General features: G+C 50.7%; 2 protein-coding genes and 1 long non-coding RNA gene across 3 annotated transcripts in view; all 3 read right to left on the reverse strand.

Annotated features, from left to right (window-relative positions):
• Positions 1 to 4765: 4765 nt before the first annotated feature.
• On the reverse strand, positions 4766 to 5928 carry LOC137158698 (prolactin-releasing peptide receptor-like). The gene has a single exon (XM_067556533.1). The coding sequence runs from the start codon at positions 5926 to 5928 to the stop codon at positions 4861 to 4863; it is 1068 nt and encodes a 355-aa protein (XP_067412634.1). The 3' UTR covers positions 4766 to 4860.
• Positions 5929 to 6454: 526 nt separating this feature from the next.
• On the reverse strand, positions 6455 to 8147 carry LOC137158720 (uncharacterized). The gene is made up of 3 exons (XR_010921471.1): positions 8014 to 8147; positions 7618 to 7712; positions 6455 to 6593 (listed from the first exon to the last, which is right to left on the reverse strand). It is a non-coding gene; the product is annotated as an uncharacterized lncRNA (long non-coding RNA).
• A 5134-nt stretch (positions 8148 to 13281) lies between these two features.
• LOC137158683 (leucine-rich repeat and fibronectin type III domain-containing protein 1-like protein) overlaps positions 13282 to 18865 on the reverse strand; it is a 28920-nt gene continuing 23336 nt past the window's right edge. The window contains exon 2 of the mRNA XM_067556511.1: positions 13282 to 14051. Within this exon, the coding sequence (XP_067412612.1) occupies positions 13538 to 14051 (514 nt within the window). The 3' untranslated portion in view covers positions 13282 to 13537. The remainder of the gene's footprint in view (positions 14052 to 18865) is intronic.

Genomic DNA, 18865 nt, shown 5'->3' on the forward strand with positions numbered 1-18865 from the left:
GGGTTGTGTCATCTGTAACTCTGGGCGCCCTGTGATCTTTTGCTCCTCTCGCTCCCTGCCTGGGCCACTCCCAGTCACCAACAAACACGCAGGTCGCACCCCGAAGGTCTGTCTGCTGTGCATCCCCTCTGATCCCAGCCCCACGCTGGTGTCCTCCAGCCTCGAGTACAACCACCAAGGTAACCTCTCCACACTCTCAGGCCCCACTTTCCCCCAAAGCCTGTGCCCTGCAGTGCCCAGCCAACTCCTGGACAGCTCAGAGAAATCATAAGGTTCCCACGTCCCTTTAAAAAGAGACACAAAACCCGCACAGCGGAGTAACTTCACCGGGGGTAAATGCGCCCCTTCGCGGCAAACATCTCACCACGCTGGTTTGTAGTTAAAAACGAGGGACATGTATTTGCAGCTGGCCAAGCGATGCCCAGGGAAGGAAACAGAAGGCGAGACGGTTACAAGCAAATAAAAGCGAAACCACGCATGTAAACTTCATCAAGTTCCAGGCTTCGTTCCAGATGGTTTCGCTCCCCAGTCTGCCTCCTCCCCAGCCCTGGCTGACTTTCCCTCAGTCAGCGCCTGCCACAGCAGCACAAGGTGCTGGCTTCCCTCGTCTTCCTCGGTGAAGGAGTTTTGCCTAAGCCGGTTTCTCACCTATGCTCGGTTCCCAAGGACTTCATCCCCCCCCCGGGTTGAAGGCTCCATCTTTCTCAGCTTGCCCGACTGCTGGCCCCTGGTGTCTGGCTAGTGATGGACGCCACAGATGGCTTCTGGCTTTGCTTGTGTCGTCCAAAGTTCAGTGACTTTGTTTCCAGCAGCAGGATGCCCCCAGGCTGCCCCTTCTCTTCCCGGGGGGCTCCTATTCCTTTGCCGATTTCTCAGCATCTGGGGCGTCCTTTGTTTTTGGTCACCCCTTGTTTAATTTCATTGGCGACGTGTAGCTCCCTGCCTTCCCTCCTGGTAAAACCATTTGCTCTCATTGTCTTGTTAGGTTGTAAAGGATAAGATCCATATGTCCTCCGGTACGACAGCCATTTCGCAATCATTGTCCTCATCAGAGTGTCATTAGCGCTCAGACAAGCCCTCACGCGCCCCACTCTCATACCACCGTAATATTGCACACAATCACTTGATGTGACGGCTGATCACTCATGGTTCGGCCGCCCTCCCTTCCCCTCCCGGCTTTAGAGCCCAGTAAACCTTGGCAGTGGATTCTTTGAAAAGGAAAACCCAGCCCAAGCCGCTCTCTCTCCCCTGTGGGTGTCCCTAGCAGGCTGGCTCCTCCCCGGCTCATTAGCTTGATGGCTTTGTTTACATGGAGCTTCGTTGGCTCTGTCCGTTGACTGGCCTGGTCAGAGAATCAAATACAGCGTCCACCGTCCAGGCAGCAGCCGCAAGCTTGTGCCCTGCTTGTCAAATACATTGTTGGGCCCGCAACCTAGAGCGTATCCACAACTCTCGGTACGCACCCTGTGCCTACATCATGCAAGAAGATTCACGCTCAGGGAGTTATTAGTTTATCCATCCTCTTCCCAATCCATCCAGCCTTCCAGCCCGCCCCCCCCTTCCTCCCTCCATCCAGCCCCCTCCCTTCCCAAGCCATCCAGCCATCTCCCTCATTTCCTCTACCCAGTCCACCTCCATCCATCCCCCTCTGGTCATTCCCCCTTATCTATCTAGCCCCCTCCCTCCATCCATCCATCCATCCCCCTCTGGTCATTCCCCCTCCATCTATCTAGCCCCCTCCCTCCCTCCATCCAGCCCCTCTCTCTCCATCCATCCCCCTCTCTCTCTCCATTCCCCTCCCCCCCATATTTCTAAGGTCCTTTCCCTGTGGCTATCTCCACACTGGTCTCGCCCACCTCCCCTGGCCAAGCTCCATGGCTGCGGCGCCATCCAAGGGAGGCGGGAGACCCTCTTGGTGTTCTTTCTGCTCCTGGCCCTTGGAGGATGGGGTCCAGACCCGGGTATCTCCCCAGTGGGACAGAGTGCTGGGGGAAGGGGTGGAGGCAGGGTGGGGAGAACCAGGTCCAGCTAGCCCATCTCCAGGTTATCCCAGGGCAGGGTTGTCCCCTTCTGAGATCCCCCAGGCCAGAGATGGTTTCATCTACCCCCCACCCCACCCAGGTTTCACCCCCTTGAGCCCATGGATCAGCTGTGGCTGCAGACGAAGGGCTGAAGGAGCCACTTCAGCCCCGGGCACCCCCTGGCTGAGCAGACTGCAGAGCTGGGGTAAACCCTGGCTGTGGTTTGGAGGGGGCTGTGGAGCCATGTTACAGCTGGGATGTGCCATGGGGCGGTGACATGCCACGACGTGGCCATGACAGAGCTGTGATTTGCTGGGCCGTGGCTGGGCCATGAGGCCCTGGGGCTGGACGGGGCCGCGTGTGCCCCCTCCTTTTTCACAGTGTTCTTCCCAGGCTTTGCCAATGCTCATCACATTGATCTCTCTCCCACCCCATTTCGTGCGCCAGAGAGGTCAATACCATTGTCCAGTTTTACAGGAGGGAAACTGAGGCACAGGGGGCCTGGGCGCAGGTTACACAGTGAGTCAAGGGGAATAGAACCCAGGAGTCCTGACTCCCCTCCCCCAACGTCCCACTCTAGCCACTAGGCCCTTCTCCCTTCCCAGAGCTGGGGATAGAAGCCTCCAGGTACGTCCCCCGTCGCCAGTGCGGGGAGGGCGCTGGGCTGAGGGGTGAGCTGCCTGTGACGCTCCGGCCATCACCGGCAGGTAGGAAGAGATTCACTGGGGAGCCTCAGGCGGAAGAAAACCCCACGTCCGCCGGGCGGCTGGGGCAGTAACTGCCTCGCCTGGCTGCTGATGGCCGAGGCCTCAGCGTGGAAAGTGCTGCTTGCTCAGAATGGCAGCGCGGGTTGGGGGAGGCAGGGCGGGGGAGCAGCAGCTCCGGGCGGGGGACTGGGGAGAAGTGGGGGCGGGGAGGGGCTCTGAACCCACAAAGGCTTTAGGAATGTTTAAACAGGGCATCCACAGAGCGGGGGATGGGCAGGGAGTGCAGGACTGGGATAGCCGGGGGCTGTGGGTCGGGATTGAGGGGCACCGGCAGAGCTGGGAGGGAGGAGCCCAGGCCTGGGCTAGAAAGGGGCTGCGGGTCAGGGCTGAGGGGCACCGGCCCAGCTCTGGTTGTACCATTGGGCGTTTGCTTCTGATGTGGAAAATGGCCTAGTCACGTCCCCGAGAGGAGCAGAAACCAACATGCAAACGCCAGGCCGGAGTCTCCAAAAACGTTTAATGCATTAACAGGGGACGCGTCAGGGCCTGCGACAGCAGAGCCGCTCCCAGAGCCCACCCGAGGCGCTCCCGGCGGCAGCGGCTGCGAAGCATCCGAGCTGGGATGGACAAACCAGGCCACGATGCAGGGTAGCAGCGGTGGTGGTGCCCAGCTTCCCTCCCCCCCCCTCAGCTCCCGCCCTGGTCTGCGCCTGGTGGGAGCAATCGACTCAGTTCTTGGCCCCAACCCCGCCCCCCCCCTCAGGGTTTCACCGTGTCCTGTTCTAGGGCAGCTCAGCCCTGCCACCAGCCCAAAGGACAAATAAGAGGTGTCGCCATGCAGGATTTCCCTCCCAGTGGTTCAGCCAGGGCGTGCACACTCGACTTTCCTCTTCCCAGCTGTTGCCGCTCTTGGGTAGGAACCTGTGTCTCTCTCTCCCTTCTGACCGGGGTATCTCCAGGATGAACGGTTCCCTGCCTTCACTGCATTATGCCCAGCACAGCTTGCCCAAGGACACCTGCTTTCTCTTCCAAGCCGGATAACGGTACAGTGCCACCTTCCCGCTTGAGTTTTAAGGTAAAAGCATCACAGAGAATCAATGGAAAGCAATGGAAGAACCCACACGCATGCTAACTTGCTCGCCAGAGTTCACCCCAAACTTTTACATGAGCTCTGGGAAGTGCAGCCCTGTAACATGCCGCCCTTGGGGGTTCCTTGTGGTGACCCCTTCCTCACGGCTTCAGCTCAGAACAAGCGCCTTCATCACATGGTCAGGGCTGTTTTCCCACCGTCTGGGGGGACGGTCTCTGAACTGGCCCAACAGGTCTCCCTCCGCAGGGCGTGTCCTCACAAGATTTGCACTCTCCTCATCTCAGGGTATTTCCTAAAGTAATCCACTTGGCACAGATGGTTCCCACAAGCCCTTTGAACATCCGGAGTTTGCCTTGGTCTTGTCTTTCCGCCCCAGGTGTGCAGCCAATCTCCCAATAATACAGAAACACAGAAACACAGTCACACCTCCTCAAGCACCGGTGGCTCAGTGCTTGCCCCTGGGGCTACAGCCCTGTGATTTGTCAGCTCACATAGCTCCAGACAGGTGCCAGCAGGCGCCTGGTTCTTGTACAGAGAAATAAATGAATTCCCCTGCTGGCTTCAGGGAATTCCTCACTTGCCCTGTTGCCTGGGGCATGCGAGATGCTGCGGGGGGCTGGAAGCTGGTGTATTGGCGAATGGGTGCAGGCAGGGAGATGGGTTGGGGTGATGGCAGGACACAGATCATGGCACTGAAGAGGCAAACAATCATGCAGCGCGCACACAGCAGATTCAAGTCTGATCTGACGTAGAGTGGGGCCTGTAGTTCCATTTCACAGAGAGGGAAACTGAGGCACGGGAGGAGCGCAGTGAGGGCAAGGGTCAGACAGGGAGTCAGTGGCAGAGCTAGAAATAGAACCCAGGAGTCCTGGCTCCCAATCCAGTGCACTGGCCACCCCCTTCTTCTCTTGTTGCTCCCCCCAATTGATCCCTAACACCCGTGGCGCATCCCCCTTCCCCATGCCCTAAAACACCTGGGGCACCCAAAACGTGGCAGCCAGAGCCCCTCCCCGTAGGATGGGTTGCAAGGCCCTTCCCTAGCTCAGTCGTCCCGTCCCACCCCCGGGGCATCGGGCGGGAGGCTGAGGCAGGTGTTGGTGCGGGCGCACCGTCCATCGTGCCGCCGCCGCCGCCTGTGCCGGAAGTAGCCCCGCAGGTGGGCTCGGCACTTGCGGTGCAGCAAGGCGTAGATGAAGGGGTTGTAGCAGGCCGAGCTCATGGCCGCCACGTGGCACGAGACCTGGGCCAGGTTGACGTAGCGCTTGCCCAGGATGGTGAACTCGGGGTCCAGATCCCGGATGAGGTTGAGGACCTGCAGGGGCAGCCAGCAAACGGCAAAGACCAGGACAGAAACCACCAGCAACATGAAGGTCTTGCGCTTCTTCTTGTCCCACTGGGCCTGGCTGGGGTTGGCCGAGCCGGGCAGGCTCCTCCGGCGAAGGTGGGCCGAGATGGAGCAGTAGGAGATGGTGACGGCCAAGAGGGGCACCAAGTAGGAGATGAGGAGCATGGCGCAGGAGTAGGCCAGCTGCTGGCCCTCCATGTGCCTCCAGAACTCCTCGCAGATGACCAGGTCATGCCCGATGCTTCGCAGATCCACGTAACTGGTGTGCCAGGAGGGCGGCGCCGCCAGGGCCATGGCCAGGGCCCAGATGGCGGCCACCACCAGGCCGCAATAACGTAGGGTAATGCGCCGCCGCACGGGGTAGGCCACCACCACGTAGCGGTCCACGGCGATGGCCGCCAGCGAGAGCACTGAGACGTAGACGGTGGCGGCCTGCAGCAGGGCCACGGCGTGGCACATGGCGCGCCCGAAGAGCCAGCCCCGCACCTCGAAGGCGTACGAGGCCGTCAGGGGCACGCAGGTCAGGCACATCAGCAGGTCGCCTAGCGACAGGTTGCCCAGGAAGAAGTTGGTGGTGTTGTGCAGCTTCTTGTCGGCCGCGATGCAGCCCATCAGGAAGGCGTTGCCCAGGCAGGCCACTGCCACCAGGAGGCAGTAGAGAGGGATGAAGAGTGGCTTGAAGTGCAGCAGCAGCTCCAGGCCTTCGAAGAGCTCCTTGGGGTGGCTGGCGTTCCCTGGCCAGGGGCTGCTGCCATTGGGCTCCATGAAGGTCAGCCTGGGAAAGAGGAAACACAGTCAACTAGCTTTGCAAAGAAGTGGTTAAAGTCTGACTGCCAGCCCCTCTCTGCACTAGCCACCTGACCCCCACTCTCCTCCCAGAGCCCGGAACGGAACCCAGGTGTCCTGACTCCTAGGTCCCCAGACCACTCTGCATCCAGCCCTGCACAGCTGAATTGCAGGTTCACGACGCAACCAGCCTCTCATTTTCTTGGCCTGGGAGCAGTTTTCTCCGTAATTCTTGTTTTTTAAAGACAAAGCAGCAGGAGGGATGAGCCCCAAGTTCCACAGAGGGGGTGTCATTCCCACCCCTGCCTCCCAGCAGCTGGATAAATCACCCCACTCGCTGGCCAGTTTGGGGGCGTATTTACTAGGGAGTCCTCGACACCCCCCTAGGTCACAACCCCTGGTAGGGCTGCACTGAAAGGCGGGAAGGCTTGTCCCTCGCCTCCTGCCAGGTGGAAATGAGGGAGCCCAGGGAAGCGAGACCTGCCTGGACCCGACTGTGTTAACAGCCAAGCCCCTGGGGCCAGCCCCTGACCCGAGCCCTGGGCCCGTCTCCACCTGGAGTCATCCTGGCTTGACTGGAGTCGCTCTGAATTTGCGGCGGGGTAACCCAGACCCAGGGTCGGGCTCACGGGGCCAAACCTCAGCTGCTGGGGGGGAAGAGGTGGAGTAATCTCAGTAACAGCGAGATTGGGGGGAGGGAGTGGAAAGAGGAAAGGGGGGAATGGAGAGACGGAGTAGGGTGAGGGCAGGACAAACGCACAGACAGACAGATAGACGGACGGATGGACGGATAGAGGGATATGTATAGGATGGATCATGATGGGGGGATGGACAAATGGATGGACAGAGGGTTGGGAGCAGTCACCTGGACCCAGATGCAGCCCTGACCACTCCAAAGACGGACCCCACTAGTCCCTGGGAGCCGACGTCCCCCTCTCCCCCCACCAGCACCATGGCGTGCTGGCACTGCCCCTCTCTGGGAGCTTAGGGACTGTCCTGACTTCGGCAGCTCCCCGGAGCCTGTGCGGCAAATAGATCCTGTCCCCCCCTCCCCCCCAGTGCGAGCCAGCCCAGACTGGAACCCAGCTGGTGCCAGCACTTGGTGGGGGCTGTGGGGCCTGGCTGAATCAGACCCACTCCTGGTCTCTGCCCCTAATCCTGCCCTTTGCTCAGAGAACAAGCCCCCATCTGCTAAAGCCCCGACTCTGCGTGGGGAACCGAGGGGGTTTGGGATCCCGTAGGACAGGCTCATGGTGTGAGATCACAGCTTCCAGACAGCTAGGGCTGGGGGCAGTTCCGATAGCCCAGTCGAACCCCGGGGGGCTGGGGAATGGCAGACTGGGCAGCGCTTGAGTTTTGACGGAGCCAGCAGCTCCCACCTGTTATTTGCTGTTGTGCTGCACGGTGCCAACCCGCCACCTCCCGCTGGTGCCCCGCATTGGAGGCGTGCAAAGCGGTTGCAAACATCAAGTGACTCATTATCAAATGAAACCGCCCGCCCTGGTGAAAGAGTAGCATGCTCCCATGGGGCAGGGGGGGAAACTGAGGCACAAAGTCCGGCACCGAACCCAGGAATCCTGGCTCTCAACCTCCTCACTCTAACCACTAGACACCACTCTCCAGAGCTGGGGATAGAACCCAGGATCCCTGGCTCCCAGCGCCACATACAGCTGTTATCCAGCTCCGTATGGTTGCATTCCAGAGGGGTCAGGACTCAATTAGCCTCCGGTTTTCTTTGCACGGGAGCTGTTTTCTCTGTAACTCTATTGTTTTTTTAAAAAAAGACAAAGCAGCGTATTATTTAAATAAATGTTTTTGACCCCGGGTCCCTTCCCACCCAAGCTGAAAATAAACCACCCAGCCCCATTGGAGAGAGAGGAGACTGGCTCCAATGGGGTGCTGGTCCAACCCACTCCCTGCACCCCGATTGCCCCCACCTTGAACCCATGTTATTAAACTATCCCAGAGCTGGGCTGATTGATGATTGACAGGTGTCAATCAAATCCCAAATTTATCCCCTGGGGCTGGGACAGTGCCAGAGACTCTCCCCACCCGGCTTCATACCTGGCTTCTGCCGCCGAGCCTGGCCGAGGGTGGGGGGGGCTGATCCCAGATGTGGGGTGGGTCACACCCGGCTGAGAAACCCCATGCAGGGTCTGAGCATCCTGTTCCTCCGTTAGTGAATTGCCAGTGACAACATCATTCCTCCTCCTCCTCTCCCCTGCTGGGGAACCAGAGCTCTTTAACTCCTTCGCAGCTGGCTAAGCCAGAGGGGGGTGAGCGAGGAGGAACCCAGCCTACAGCTCACCCCCCTGGGCAGGGACAGAGACCAGACCACCGGGCCCCAGCCTCCGGGCCAGATGCTCAGCCCGTGCAAATCAGCGTCGCGCTGTCGTGCGTATGGATTACCTGTATTCCTGAGTGCCCGGAAGCCAGGTCCCAGTGCCAGCGTGCAACAGCTGGGCACCGGGGGCTCTGCGTCTTCAGCGAGAGAGCGCCTCAGAATAACTCCTTTGCATTAGTCTCACAATCCCCCGCCCAGCCCTCATTCATCAGCCGCTGACAGTGTCACGCCGGCGGAGCTGAGATTAAGAGGACTGGGACTGATACTCTCCTGCGCAGAGATTCAGCCCAATTCACCTCAGGCACCACTGAATGTCCCACTTGAGCGGCGTGGGTTTAATCCCCCATCGCGCTGGGTGCTGCACAGACAGACAGTGATTGAGATCGGGGCCCAGTTGTGCCGGGCATTGCACACACACACACACACACACACACACACACAGTTATTTAGAGCAGGACTCCATCCATGCACAGCAGCACCTGACTGAGTGACCTTGATTACTGAGTGGCTGTGCAGAATCCAGCACAACAAGGTCCTGGTCTCGGTCTATGGGGGTTCTCCGATCTGGTAGAGGCGGGAATTGAACCTGGGTCTCCCACCTCGCAGGGGAGCTCTCTAAGCCCTAACTGCAGGGCAAAGAGTTACAAGGGATGGTGGTGGTGGTGGTGGCACCGGGACAGACGGATCCGACCTCCTGCACTGTTGGAGGCTGAGGGTGGAAGCTGGCTGCAGCTTTTAACCCTGGGGAGCCAGCCCGAGGTGCTGCCGTGTTTCCGTCCCTCCCTAAAAACCCTCACTCATCTCTATCTGTGTGGAGTGCAACCCTCCAGGTTCATCTGCCAGTAGCAGAGAGCGGCCAGCAAAGGACACTCTCTTTGTTAGCACCTTCCTCCCTTTGGGGTGATGTCGGTAGACCGGCAGGTAGGTGCTGCCCCCTAGTGGGAATGGACCAGGCTATGTCACACACACACACACACACAAAACCCAGCTGAGTGGGGGCTGGCATGAGGACCCGGGGACCTGCTGCCTGTCAGGAGCCAGCAATATAGTGAGTGCCTGGAGCAACCATCGCCTCATGTTCACAACGGCCAAGGCACTGTGACGAGGAAGCTCACAGCAGCGGGGGTCCTAGCTAATACAGGCCTCCACGTGAAGGTTTAGATATCCTCTTTCCCGGATACAGAAATAGACCCCCAGGAGCTCTGACCCTTGGCCACCCCACCCCACTCTAACCACTAGACTCCACTCCCCCCATTGTGACAGTGCCCCCTGGTGGCCAGGCTAGACAGTGCCCTATATAGTCTCCCTCCCCCCATTGCTGTGTGACCCCTGGTGGTCACTTTGGGAAGTGACCTATTTGTGCCCCCCATTGGCGCAATGACCCCTGGTGGCCACTTAAAGAAATGACCTATGAGATCCTTCCCCGCACACACTCACACCACCACCTCTGCTGCAGTGATCCCTGGTGTGCAGGCAAAGCAGGGCCATTATTGTCTCTCTGCCATGGGAGCAGGGACCCTTGGTGGTGGTGGGGCAGCGCCCATTGTGCACCTCCCTGTTTAAGTAGTGACCTCTTGTGGCCAGGCAACACAGAGCCCTGAACCTATTCCCCCCCACCCAGGGAACTGGCCCCCAGGTCTCCCACCCCCAACTATCCCACCTACCCCTGACCCAACCCCCCATGACACCCCCAGGTCCCTTACCCCCCCATCCTCCCACCTACCCCCGATCCATCCCCCCATGACACCCCCAGGTCCCTTACCCCCAACTATCCCACGTACCCCCGACCAAACCCCCCAGGGCACCCCACTTGCAACCCTATGGAGGCTGAGGGCGCCCCGAGCAGGGAGGGGAGGGGAAATCCCGGGGCCACCCACAAACGCAGTAATAGGTTGGGTTGATGATGAGGCTGCTGCTGCTGCTGCAATGAGAAGCGGGTGGGCGGGGCGAGAGGAGTGAAGCAATGCATGGTGGGAGATGTAGTGTCTCCCTCCGCCTCTATCTCCCGCCAGCCATTGCGAGCGCTGCAGCACAGTGGGAGATGTAGTTTCTGCTGCCTCCATTTCCCATGAGCCACTACGGGCCCCGCGGCACCATGGGAGATGTAGTTTATGCTGCCTCCATGTCCCATCAGCCACTGCAGGGCCCATGGCACCATGGGAGATGTAGTTTCTGCTGCCTCCATTTCCCATCAGCCACTGCGGGCCCTGGGGCACCATGGGAGATGTAGTGCCTGCTGCCTCCATTTCCCATCAGCCACTGCCAGGCCCCCTCCTGACTTCCCATTGCCAAGGTGAGGGAGGCCAGAAGTGGGAGTTGCCATGACACTGTGCCCTGAGGGGTGTTGCCATGGCCAGGAGCCCCGCCCCCGGCCCCCCCACCCCCAACCCCCTCGGCCTAGTCCCACCCTCACTCAACCCTGCCCCCCACCCCAACCCCTCACTGTCAACCCCACTCCCCCAGCCTAGCCCCATCCCCCACCTGCACCATCCCCCATTCCACACTATAAGGGCGAGCCCCACATCACTTCCTGGCGGCACGTGGCATGGCCCAGACCAGGTAGGATTAGTAACCGTCACGCCTATTCCCTGCTGAACACGTTCTCTGCAGCGTGTGAAGTCTCCACTCCGTGTGGTGGCCTCACGCCTCTCACTGAACGCAAGAAGGAAACGAAGAAGACCACGCGCCCCCTTCAAGTTTTTTTTCTCCAGATCATCTTTAAATGAGACACTGGGGGGGGCTGAAGACAATGACATGAGAAACACGACAAAGGTAGCAGCAATCAGCAGTTACAACAACGTAGCCTGACTGGAAGGTGCACCGCTGATCGTTTTTCCGTGCCAAGCTCTTCATTTAGGGTTCACTTCCATCTCCAGCATGAACTCTGATATGGGAATTCATAGAATCCTAGAAGATGAGGGTTGGATGGGACCTCAGGAGGTATCTAGTCCAACCCCCTGCTCAAAGCAGGGCCAACCCCAACTAAATCATCCCAGCCAGGGCTTTGTCAAGCCAGGCCTTAAAAACCTCTAAGGATGGAGATTCCGCCACACCCCAGGTAACCCACTCCAGTGCTTCCCCACCCTCCTAGTGAAATTTTTTCCCCTAGTATCCAACCTCGACCTCCCCCACTGCAACTTGAGAACATTGCTCCTTGTTCTGTCATCTGCCACCACTGAGAACAGCCTAGCTCCATCCTCTTTGGAACCCCCTTTCAGGTCCCACCTCACTCTTCTCTTCTGCAGACTAAATAAGCCCACAAGGGTTTGTGATATCCCCACCTGTTGGTAAAGAAGTGTGTATGTGGGGGGGGAACCCATCGTCTCAGGTCTGGGCTGAAAAGTAGTGTGGAAATAATTCAGTCACTTTCAGCTAGGGGAAACCATTTCCTCGCAAGGCAACACTTCAGCAGGCTGCATTGTTTGTAAAAGATGTAACTTTCAAAAATATGTTTATTGGTTAATCCTGAATCTTTTTTTTTTCTTTTTTTAAGTCTTCCAGGCTTCCAGCTCATTGGAACTGACTAAAAAGCCTAAAAGTGGACCCATTAAAATGTTTATATTCCGTTTAATTTCAGTTAGGGAATCAAGTCAGTATCTGGGTCACACCAAATAAACCTTGTGGCAATTAACAAGACTGTGTGAAAAACTGTGTTTTTGAGCAACTATATTTGTTACTTTAGTGTAAAGATTGAATAAAATATAATACTACTGTAATGTTGTGCAATTATACAGCTTTTAGCTGTCTGATGTAAATCTTTGCCTGTCCCATGCTTTCAGATACAACCAGAAAAAGATTGCTGGTTGGTTAAAGGGACACTATTAGAATAAGGATTTCCTTTAAATTTTATTTTTAAATTATGACAGAACCCTCTTAAAGATTTAAACTGTTATGTTTTGTTTGGAAATGAACCTGTCACTTTTCAAGTCATTTCTTTCCTTGTTGTTTCTTTCCTTCACATAATTTATTTCAGTTTGAATAATATAAAAGAGACTAGTCAGTTTTATTTGTATAGGGATTTTTTTAAAAGTAATTTTGCTTTCAAATTCACATGCTAGAACAGTGCAGAGGAATGCTGTTGTTGTTTAATACGTTCAACAATTTTTTTTTTTAATTCATGGATTGCTCTTAGCTTTTGTAGAAAGTCATTACAAAAACCTAAATTTGGGACCCATTTTGACCTGACAGTACCCCTTTAAACAAAATGAAGATTTAATTATTAAATATGAATTGTTTAAATAAATTGCACATAAACATTTACACAGTTCATCCTTTGGCCAATTACATTATACTTCATGCAGTACTACAGAAATAAGAGATTGGTTAGAAATGTTATCTGAAGATGCAGTGCTAGAGTGAGATAGTGCAATGCACATTGGCAGACGAGAGCTAAAAACATATAAAAAAGACAGAGATTAACAATTTGAGAGTGGGAGACTATGGCACAGTTTCCAGTGTGGCAAAGATGTGTACAGCACACCACTTCTAATTAGGTATCTTTCTGAAAACTTAAATTAGGAAGGGCAAAAGCAGGTGCTCCTAAGTTGAGATAAATCTAACTGAAAAGAAAGAGAAGGGTCTTCAAGGCACAGTCTTGAATAATCCCAGCCTTTACAAAGCAAACAAGATATGCCATCAATTCTGTACCAGTGAATAATTGTGTGAGATGACGTCAAAATCTTTCAATTTTCTTTTCCTTATTTGGAGTAGTATTTTGTCCACAGAGGAACCTCTAGCTTTTTCTTTTGGTTTTGTTTTGTGGGTGACATGTATACAGACTGATGAACATCTCAGTATTAACAAGATGAGAACTTTTTATAACATTTCATTGCTCATTAACAGCTCGGTAGTTGAATTGTTAAATGACTCTGCCATCAGAGAAGTTTGAGGATCCTGAGAGTAGGTCTTGCTGCCTCTTGGTAGCTGAATGAAAGATTAGTGCATTTTTACTAAAAACAAACCTAATCAGTATATAGTTATGCTGCTGATTCAATACCATAGGTGTATGCTATAAAGGAAACAGTAAAAAAAATCTTGTAAATCACACACTTTATATTTAATATATTGAAACAAAAATAGTTAAGAATGCAGGAACTGTTTTACAGATTAAAAAAATAGTTTTTTTAAACCATCTGATCTTAAAAATAGACAATAGTAGTGAAGCTTAAAATACAACCACTCGCATTAAAATGTTTTAAGCGATACCACCTTGGCTCGTGCGGTGTGTCCTGCTTTGTCACATTGCTATTGAGCTAACGCATCAGTTGTTAAAAAGGTTGTGTCGGTAAGAGTCACTCTTTCACAGTCCAAATCTACAACAGTTTTGCCTTTGATGGAAGTTCCTGAGCATTCCTGATGCAAACTTTCCTGTCTCTCGGTGAGTTTCGAAGCCGAACGAGCCATTGACCCACTCTGACTACCATTGGTCTGAGAACAGACATTACTGACTTTAGTGTTTTTATTTTTGTGGTGGTTGTTGTAGACTTTATACTTCATGAGAAGAATGAAGATGAAAACAAGAACGGAAGCCACAATTATTCCACCAATAATGATGATCATGGTTCCCCCAAGAAACTGGGCATGAAGAGAGCGGCACTGCTTATATTCTTCCAGTGTGGTGAACTGCACACACCCGATCACCCTGGTCGCAGTCAGAGATGTCAATCCATCATCATAAACAGCGAGAACACAAAGGTCATACTCACGTCCTGCAACCAGATCAGTCAGGAAGAAGGATTTGCTAATGGCCGGGATCATCCTAAGAAGGGAAAATGGGGAAAATAAATGCATGAAATGCAGTGCAACATGGAAAAGTGCTTTGCCTGGTTGAGAAAATCAAAGCTATAGTCCATAGAGTAACCTTACTTCTGCCCCCTTGATCTTCTACCACACTCACAATACGTGCTCTCCCATTATTGGAGAAATAGAAAAGAGTACATAACACAAGGAATTTGCACCTGTAAAAGGAACTACATTTCCTGTCATGCTCACTGGTGCATAGCAACTGTCCCATATTAGTGCAATCTTAACCTGAATGTTACTTTACTGTGCACTTTAAATATAATTTCCCTTTTTCAAAAAAAAGAAAGAATAAGTAAAGAAGTGGAAGAAGAAATGCAACATGAACTGGAGGAGATTTTCCCTAACAGTAAATAACAGCAGCCACCTGCACAAAAGATGAACATGTTGTATGAACATCTCTTTTCTTGAACATGTTGTATGAACATCTCTTCTTCAAGTACTGATCAGAGCCAGTCTTGCTTAGGCTATGTCTACACTACAGACATTATTGTGGCACAGCTGTACCCCGCGTAGCTGCTCTATGCTGACGGGAGAGAGTTCTCCTGCCGGCATAATTAAACCACCCCCAACAAGCGGCAGTAGCTATGTCTGTGGGTGGTAGCTATGCCGACATAGCACTGGCCACACAGTGGCACTTCTGTCAGTGAAACTTATGTCGGTCACACCCCTAACAAAAGTTTTCCTGACAAAACTGCTAGTGTAGACAAAGCCTAAGTGTATGAAGTCTGACATAATCACAGAGCATGGTAGTAGAACTCTACTGCATGTTATAATATCATTGAAGTGCCAGGGAGTGATATAACGGGAGCTGTGGACATATACTTGCTGTTTCTCAGTTACCATAAACTAGCATACCTCCACAGAAATCAATGGAGCTACACTGATTTACATCAACTGAGAATTTGTCCCAGTAATGTATGTAAAAATATTTAAAAACACACACACACAAACACAGACAGAGTGTTAAGATCAGCGTTTATAAAGAAACAAGCAGCATAAAACAAAGCCTATCGTTAGGTGGTCACTGAGCCAATTATGGACATGCTCAGCTTTGAAAATGTGAAGGATTATGGCCATTCAGCCCAGTAAAAATATCTGCTTGCAAGCCTGCAGCTGTTATAATTTCAGTTATAACAAGGTAACATTTATAATGTAATCATCACATGAAAAATGTGTACATTTGCAGTATCTTTTTTTCCCAGTTAATAATACTGTTAAATAAACTGCTGCCCACGTGAGATATTGCTGCAGGAAAAGGGACTGAGTATTCTTCATTAACCCCAGATAAAGCATTCAGATGGTGTAGAAAAACATAGAATAGATGTATTACATTTAATGTTATATAGCACATACAAGACCAACAAGTACAATCTACCTTTCCATGCCTACAGAACATGTCTCTCGAATCTCGCATCACTATGAGAATCCAGCATACACCAGTGCATAAATCAGACCTGTAAGGAAACTTAATATAGTTTCCACCTAATATCAGAAGCTGTGGTCTGGTTAAAGGAATGTTATACTTAGAGCTGATTAGGGGAAGTGTCTCTGTTTTAATTAATTTTCTTTCTGTTTACATTATTTTGTGTGGCACTAATTATGCTGTTATTGTTTGTATCCAGACAGATTTAGGGAGCATCAAAGTATTAAAATCATAAGGGATCCACAAAGGGAAAAAATCCTCTGGATTGCCCCCTTTTTTGTTACTTTTTGACATAAAAAGCAAGCAAGTTGACGTCAAGTTTCTTTTTACTTCTTGCGTTTCTTTGTTTGTAACCTTAGAAATGTCAGGAATATCGAGGCTTGTGTCCCTTGTTTTGGCGGGAGATTGCCTTGGAAGACCTAGAGAAGTGGACTGGGAATTTTCTTACTTTGAATTGAATTGGCAAAGGTGTGTCTTGCTCCTTTGCAAAGAGATCTTTTCTTCCACTTTTTTTGTTAGTGAGGCTGTTGAGTTAAGTAGATTTTAACCAAAAAACAAAACAAAACAGAGTTTCAAAGAGTGGGAGCAAAAAAACCACTTCCCCTCTCAATTAGGTTTCACTTCTTTGGTACCAGTGATTTCATAACTAATTAGTTCTCTACTTGTCCACAGAGTCCTCCAGGAAAACGACAAGTAGAAAGGCCTTACGTGAATCTCTTTTACCTTTTTTGACCCAATTTCCTAATCTTACCAAGTATTGATTGTCATCTTTGTGCCATGTATTATCTGCTGCGCACGTTATCACTTATTGGCTACCCATTGCTCTCTCCTTTCCAAGCCTTCATAGAATCATAAAATATTAGGGTTGGAAGGGACCTCAGCACACACACAAGGTACGTAATTTAAAAAAATGTTGTCAGTGTTAGCTTACTGAAACTAAAGACATAGGAAACATCTAAATAATAAAGTTCCAGACATTTTATAAGCTCCATTAGACCCGTTCTTTTGCCACATACTGGTATTTAGAAAGTTTTAATTTTTTTTTGCAAGTGCCAATCAAGTTAACTGTGATCCATACATTGTTTCCCTTGAGGCCTAGTTTAATCCCTTTATAGTGGACAATATAGGAAGCAAAAATACTGTTTACATTACAAGTTTTATTAATTTCTTGTACTGTAATGGATAAACAATATTTAGAATAAAGGATACAGGTTGAGATTTTCAAAAGGACACTAAGGGAGTTAGGCAACCAACTCCCCTTGAAAGTCAGTGGAAGCTATTTAGAGGCCTAAAGATGCAGATAGGCATCTACTGGGATTTTCAAAAGCACTCTAGGGAGTTTAGGCACTTAGGTGATTTTGAATATCCCAGTAGGCCCTTATCTGCATCATTAAACGGCTAAATACTTTTAAAAATCTGGCCCTTGGACCCTTTGGAAGTCCCAGCCACACACTTTAATAATCTCAGAAATCTTTAAGATGAAATTGCAGATTGGTGAGCAGCAGCTTGAACATCGAGTCATCTGCTTGCTTGAATTCTGTGCCAGTGTGTTACATTTTACCATTCACTGATGCCAAAGACTAACCACTGTACACTCTTTTAAGGATTCAGTGTGTGTGGTTTAACACAACTTGAGATCCAAATACTATGTACATTTAATTTTTGTATAGTTTTCCTTAAAAAGAACAAGTTCTTTCAATTTAGCAAAAAATGGCCCAGTCACTAAACTCCCAATGTACAGACTCATAGAAAAGCTAACTGTGCTGTGTTGCTACTTATCCTATTAATTAATTTTACAAATCTCTGATCTTACTGATATTAACACTTGAAAATCCCTGTTAGACTAAACATCGAAAGAAAACTTTGGAGATGGACACCACACACATTGGGTCAGGTGTATACCAATTGCTCTTTGCTACAATGTTGTGGTTTTTACTGTTTCCCTAGAGAAGATAAACTAAAACACTGCATTATAACTTCAAGGTGAGTGGAAAAAATCAAACCTACCTTCTGATCTCAAAATTCATGTGTATATATGAGCAATCTTTAGCTATTTCCAGCAAACTACAGAATTTTACATTTACTTAACTGATGCATTTCACTGGACTGCATGAAAAAGTTGTATGCTTTGTGGCAAATTATTTTAGGGAGACAAACCTACATGTTCAAGCTCTGTCTTTAATAATAATAAAAAGAGAGAGCGAGAAAGAGAGACCCCAGTAGTTAAAAGTTAGTTTATCATGAAAGTCTTTGCAGTTAAAATAACTATATGCTACTGTGAGGTGGAAAAGAAAAATGAGCACTAGCAAGTTTGTAGATATTTATTTACCTTTTTTTAGGTGTTGGTTCACTAAAATAGCAACTCAATGTAACAATGGAGTCCCACCTTCTCACTATGTGGGGGTCAATCTGACAAAACAACATTGACTTCTTGGGGCTTTCTGGGGCGATTGCAGCGTAAGGTCATACTTCTCCCGTCCTATAAATTCTGAGCGTATTCCAGAATGCAGATGGATTTTAAACTTCCCGGACATTTTGACAAAACTGTCAGCACATGGCAGTGCAAAATAAACTGTCTTTGACGTACAGTAGTTTTGTGAGAAAATGTCATCGATGTTTTGACAGCCACATAAGGAACACAGAGAAATAGACATGAAGTATGGTGCTAAAAGCAGCCATCAAGAACTGTTAGAATTCCGCCTTTACCAACACCCCCATGTTGGACAGAGACTTTTAGCCAAAAAATTAAGGTATGTATGGGTATATTAACATATTCAATTAATCAAACTCCTTGTACTATCTGGCTTCTTTAGCAGTCTTTAAGGCTCTTTTTTTTCTTCTGTCCTATAACTTTTTGTACTCCATTCTGTCTTCTTATCTATCCCTTTCCTAATGATTCCCACTATCCTGTTATCCACTCAATATGAAGCAGCAGTCAAATAAGCTGTTTTCAGAACATTGTGGGATATGACAGAGGTCTATAAAATCAGGACTGGTGTGGAGAAAGTAAATAAGGAAGTGTTATTTACTCCTCCTCATAACACAAGAACTACGGTTCACCAAATGAAATTAATAGGCCTCAGGTTTAAAATGAGCAAAAGGAAGTATTTCTTTACACAACACACAGTCAACCTGTGGAACGCTTTGCCAGAGGATGTTGTGAAGGCCAAGACTATATCAGGGTTCAAAAAAGAACTAGATAAATTGATGAAGGATAGGTCCATCAATGGCCATTAGCTAGGATTGGAAGGGATGAAAGACCATGCTTTGAAGTGTCCCTAGCCTCTGTCTGCCGGAAGCTGGGAATGAACGACAGGGGATGGATCACTCGATGATTGCCCTGTTCT

The sequence above is a fragment of the Emydura macquarii genome, unplaced genomic scaffold (assembly GCF_026122565.2).
Source record: "Emydura macquarii macquarii isolate MOO-44397 ecotype Brisbane River unplaced genomic scaffold, CSIRO-AGI_Emac_v2 contig_1790, whole genome shotgun sequence".
NCBI classification, from domain to species: domain Eukaryota; kingdom Metazoa; phylum Chordata; order Testudines; family Chelidae; genus Emydura; species Emydura macquarii.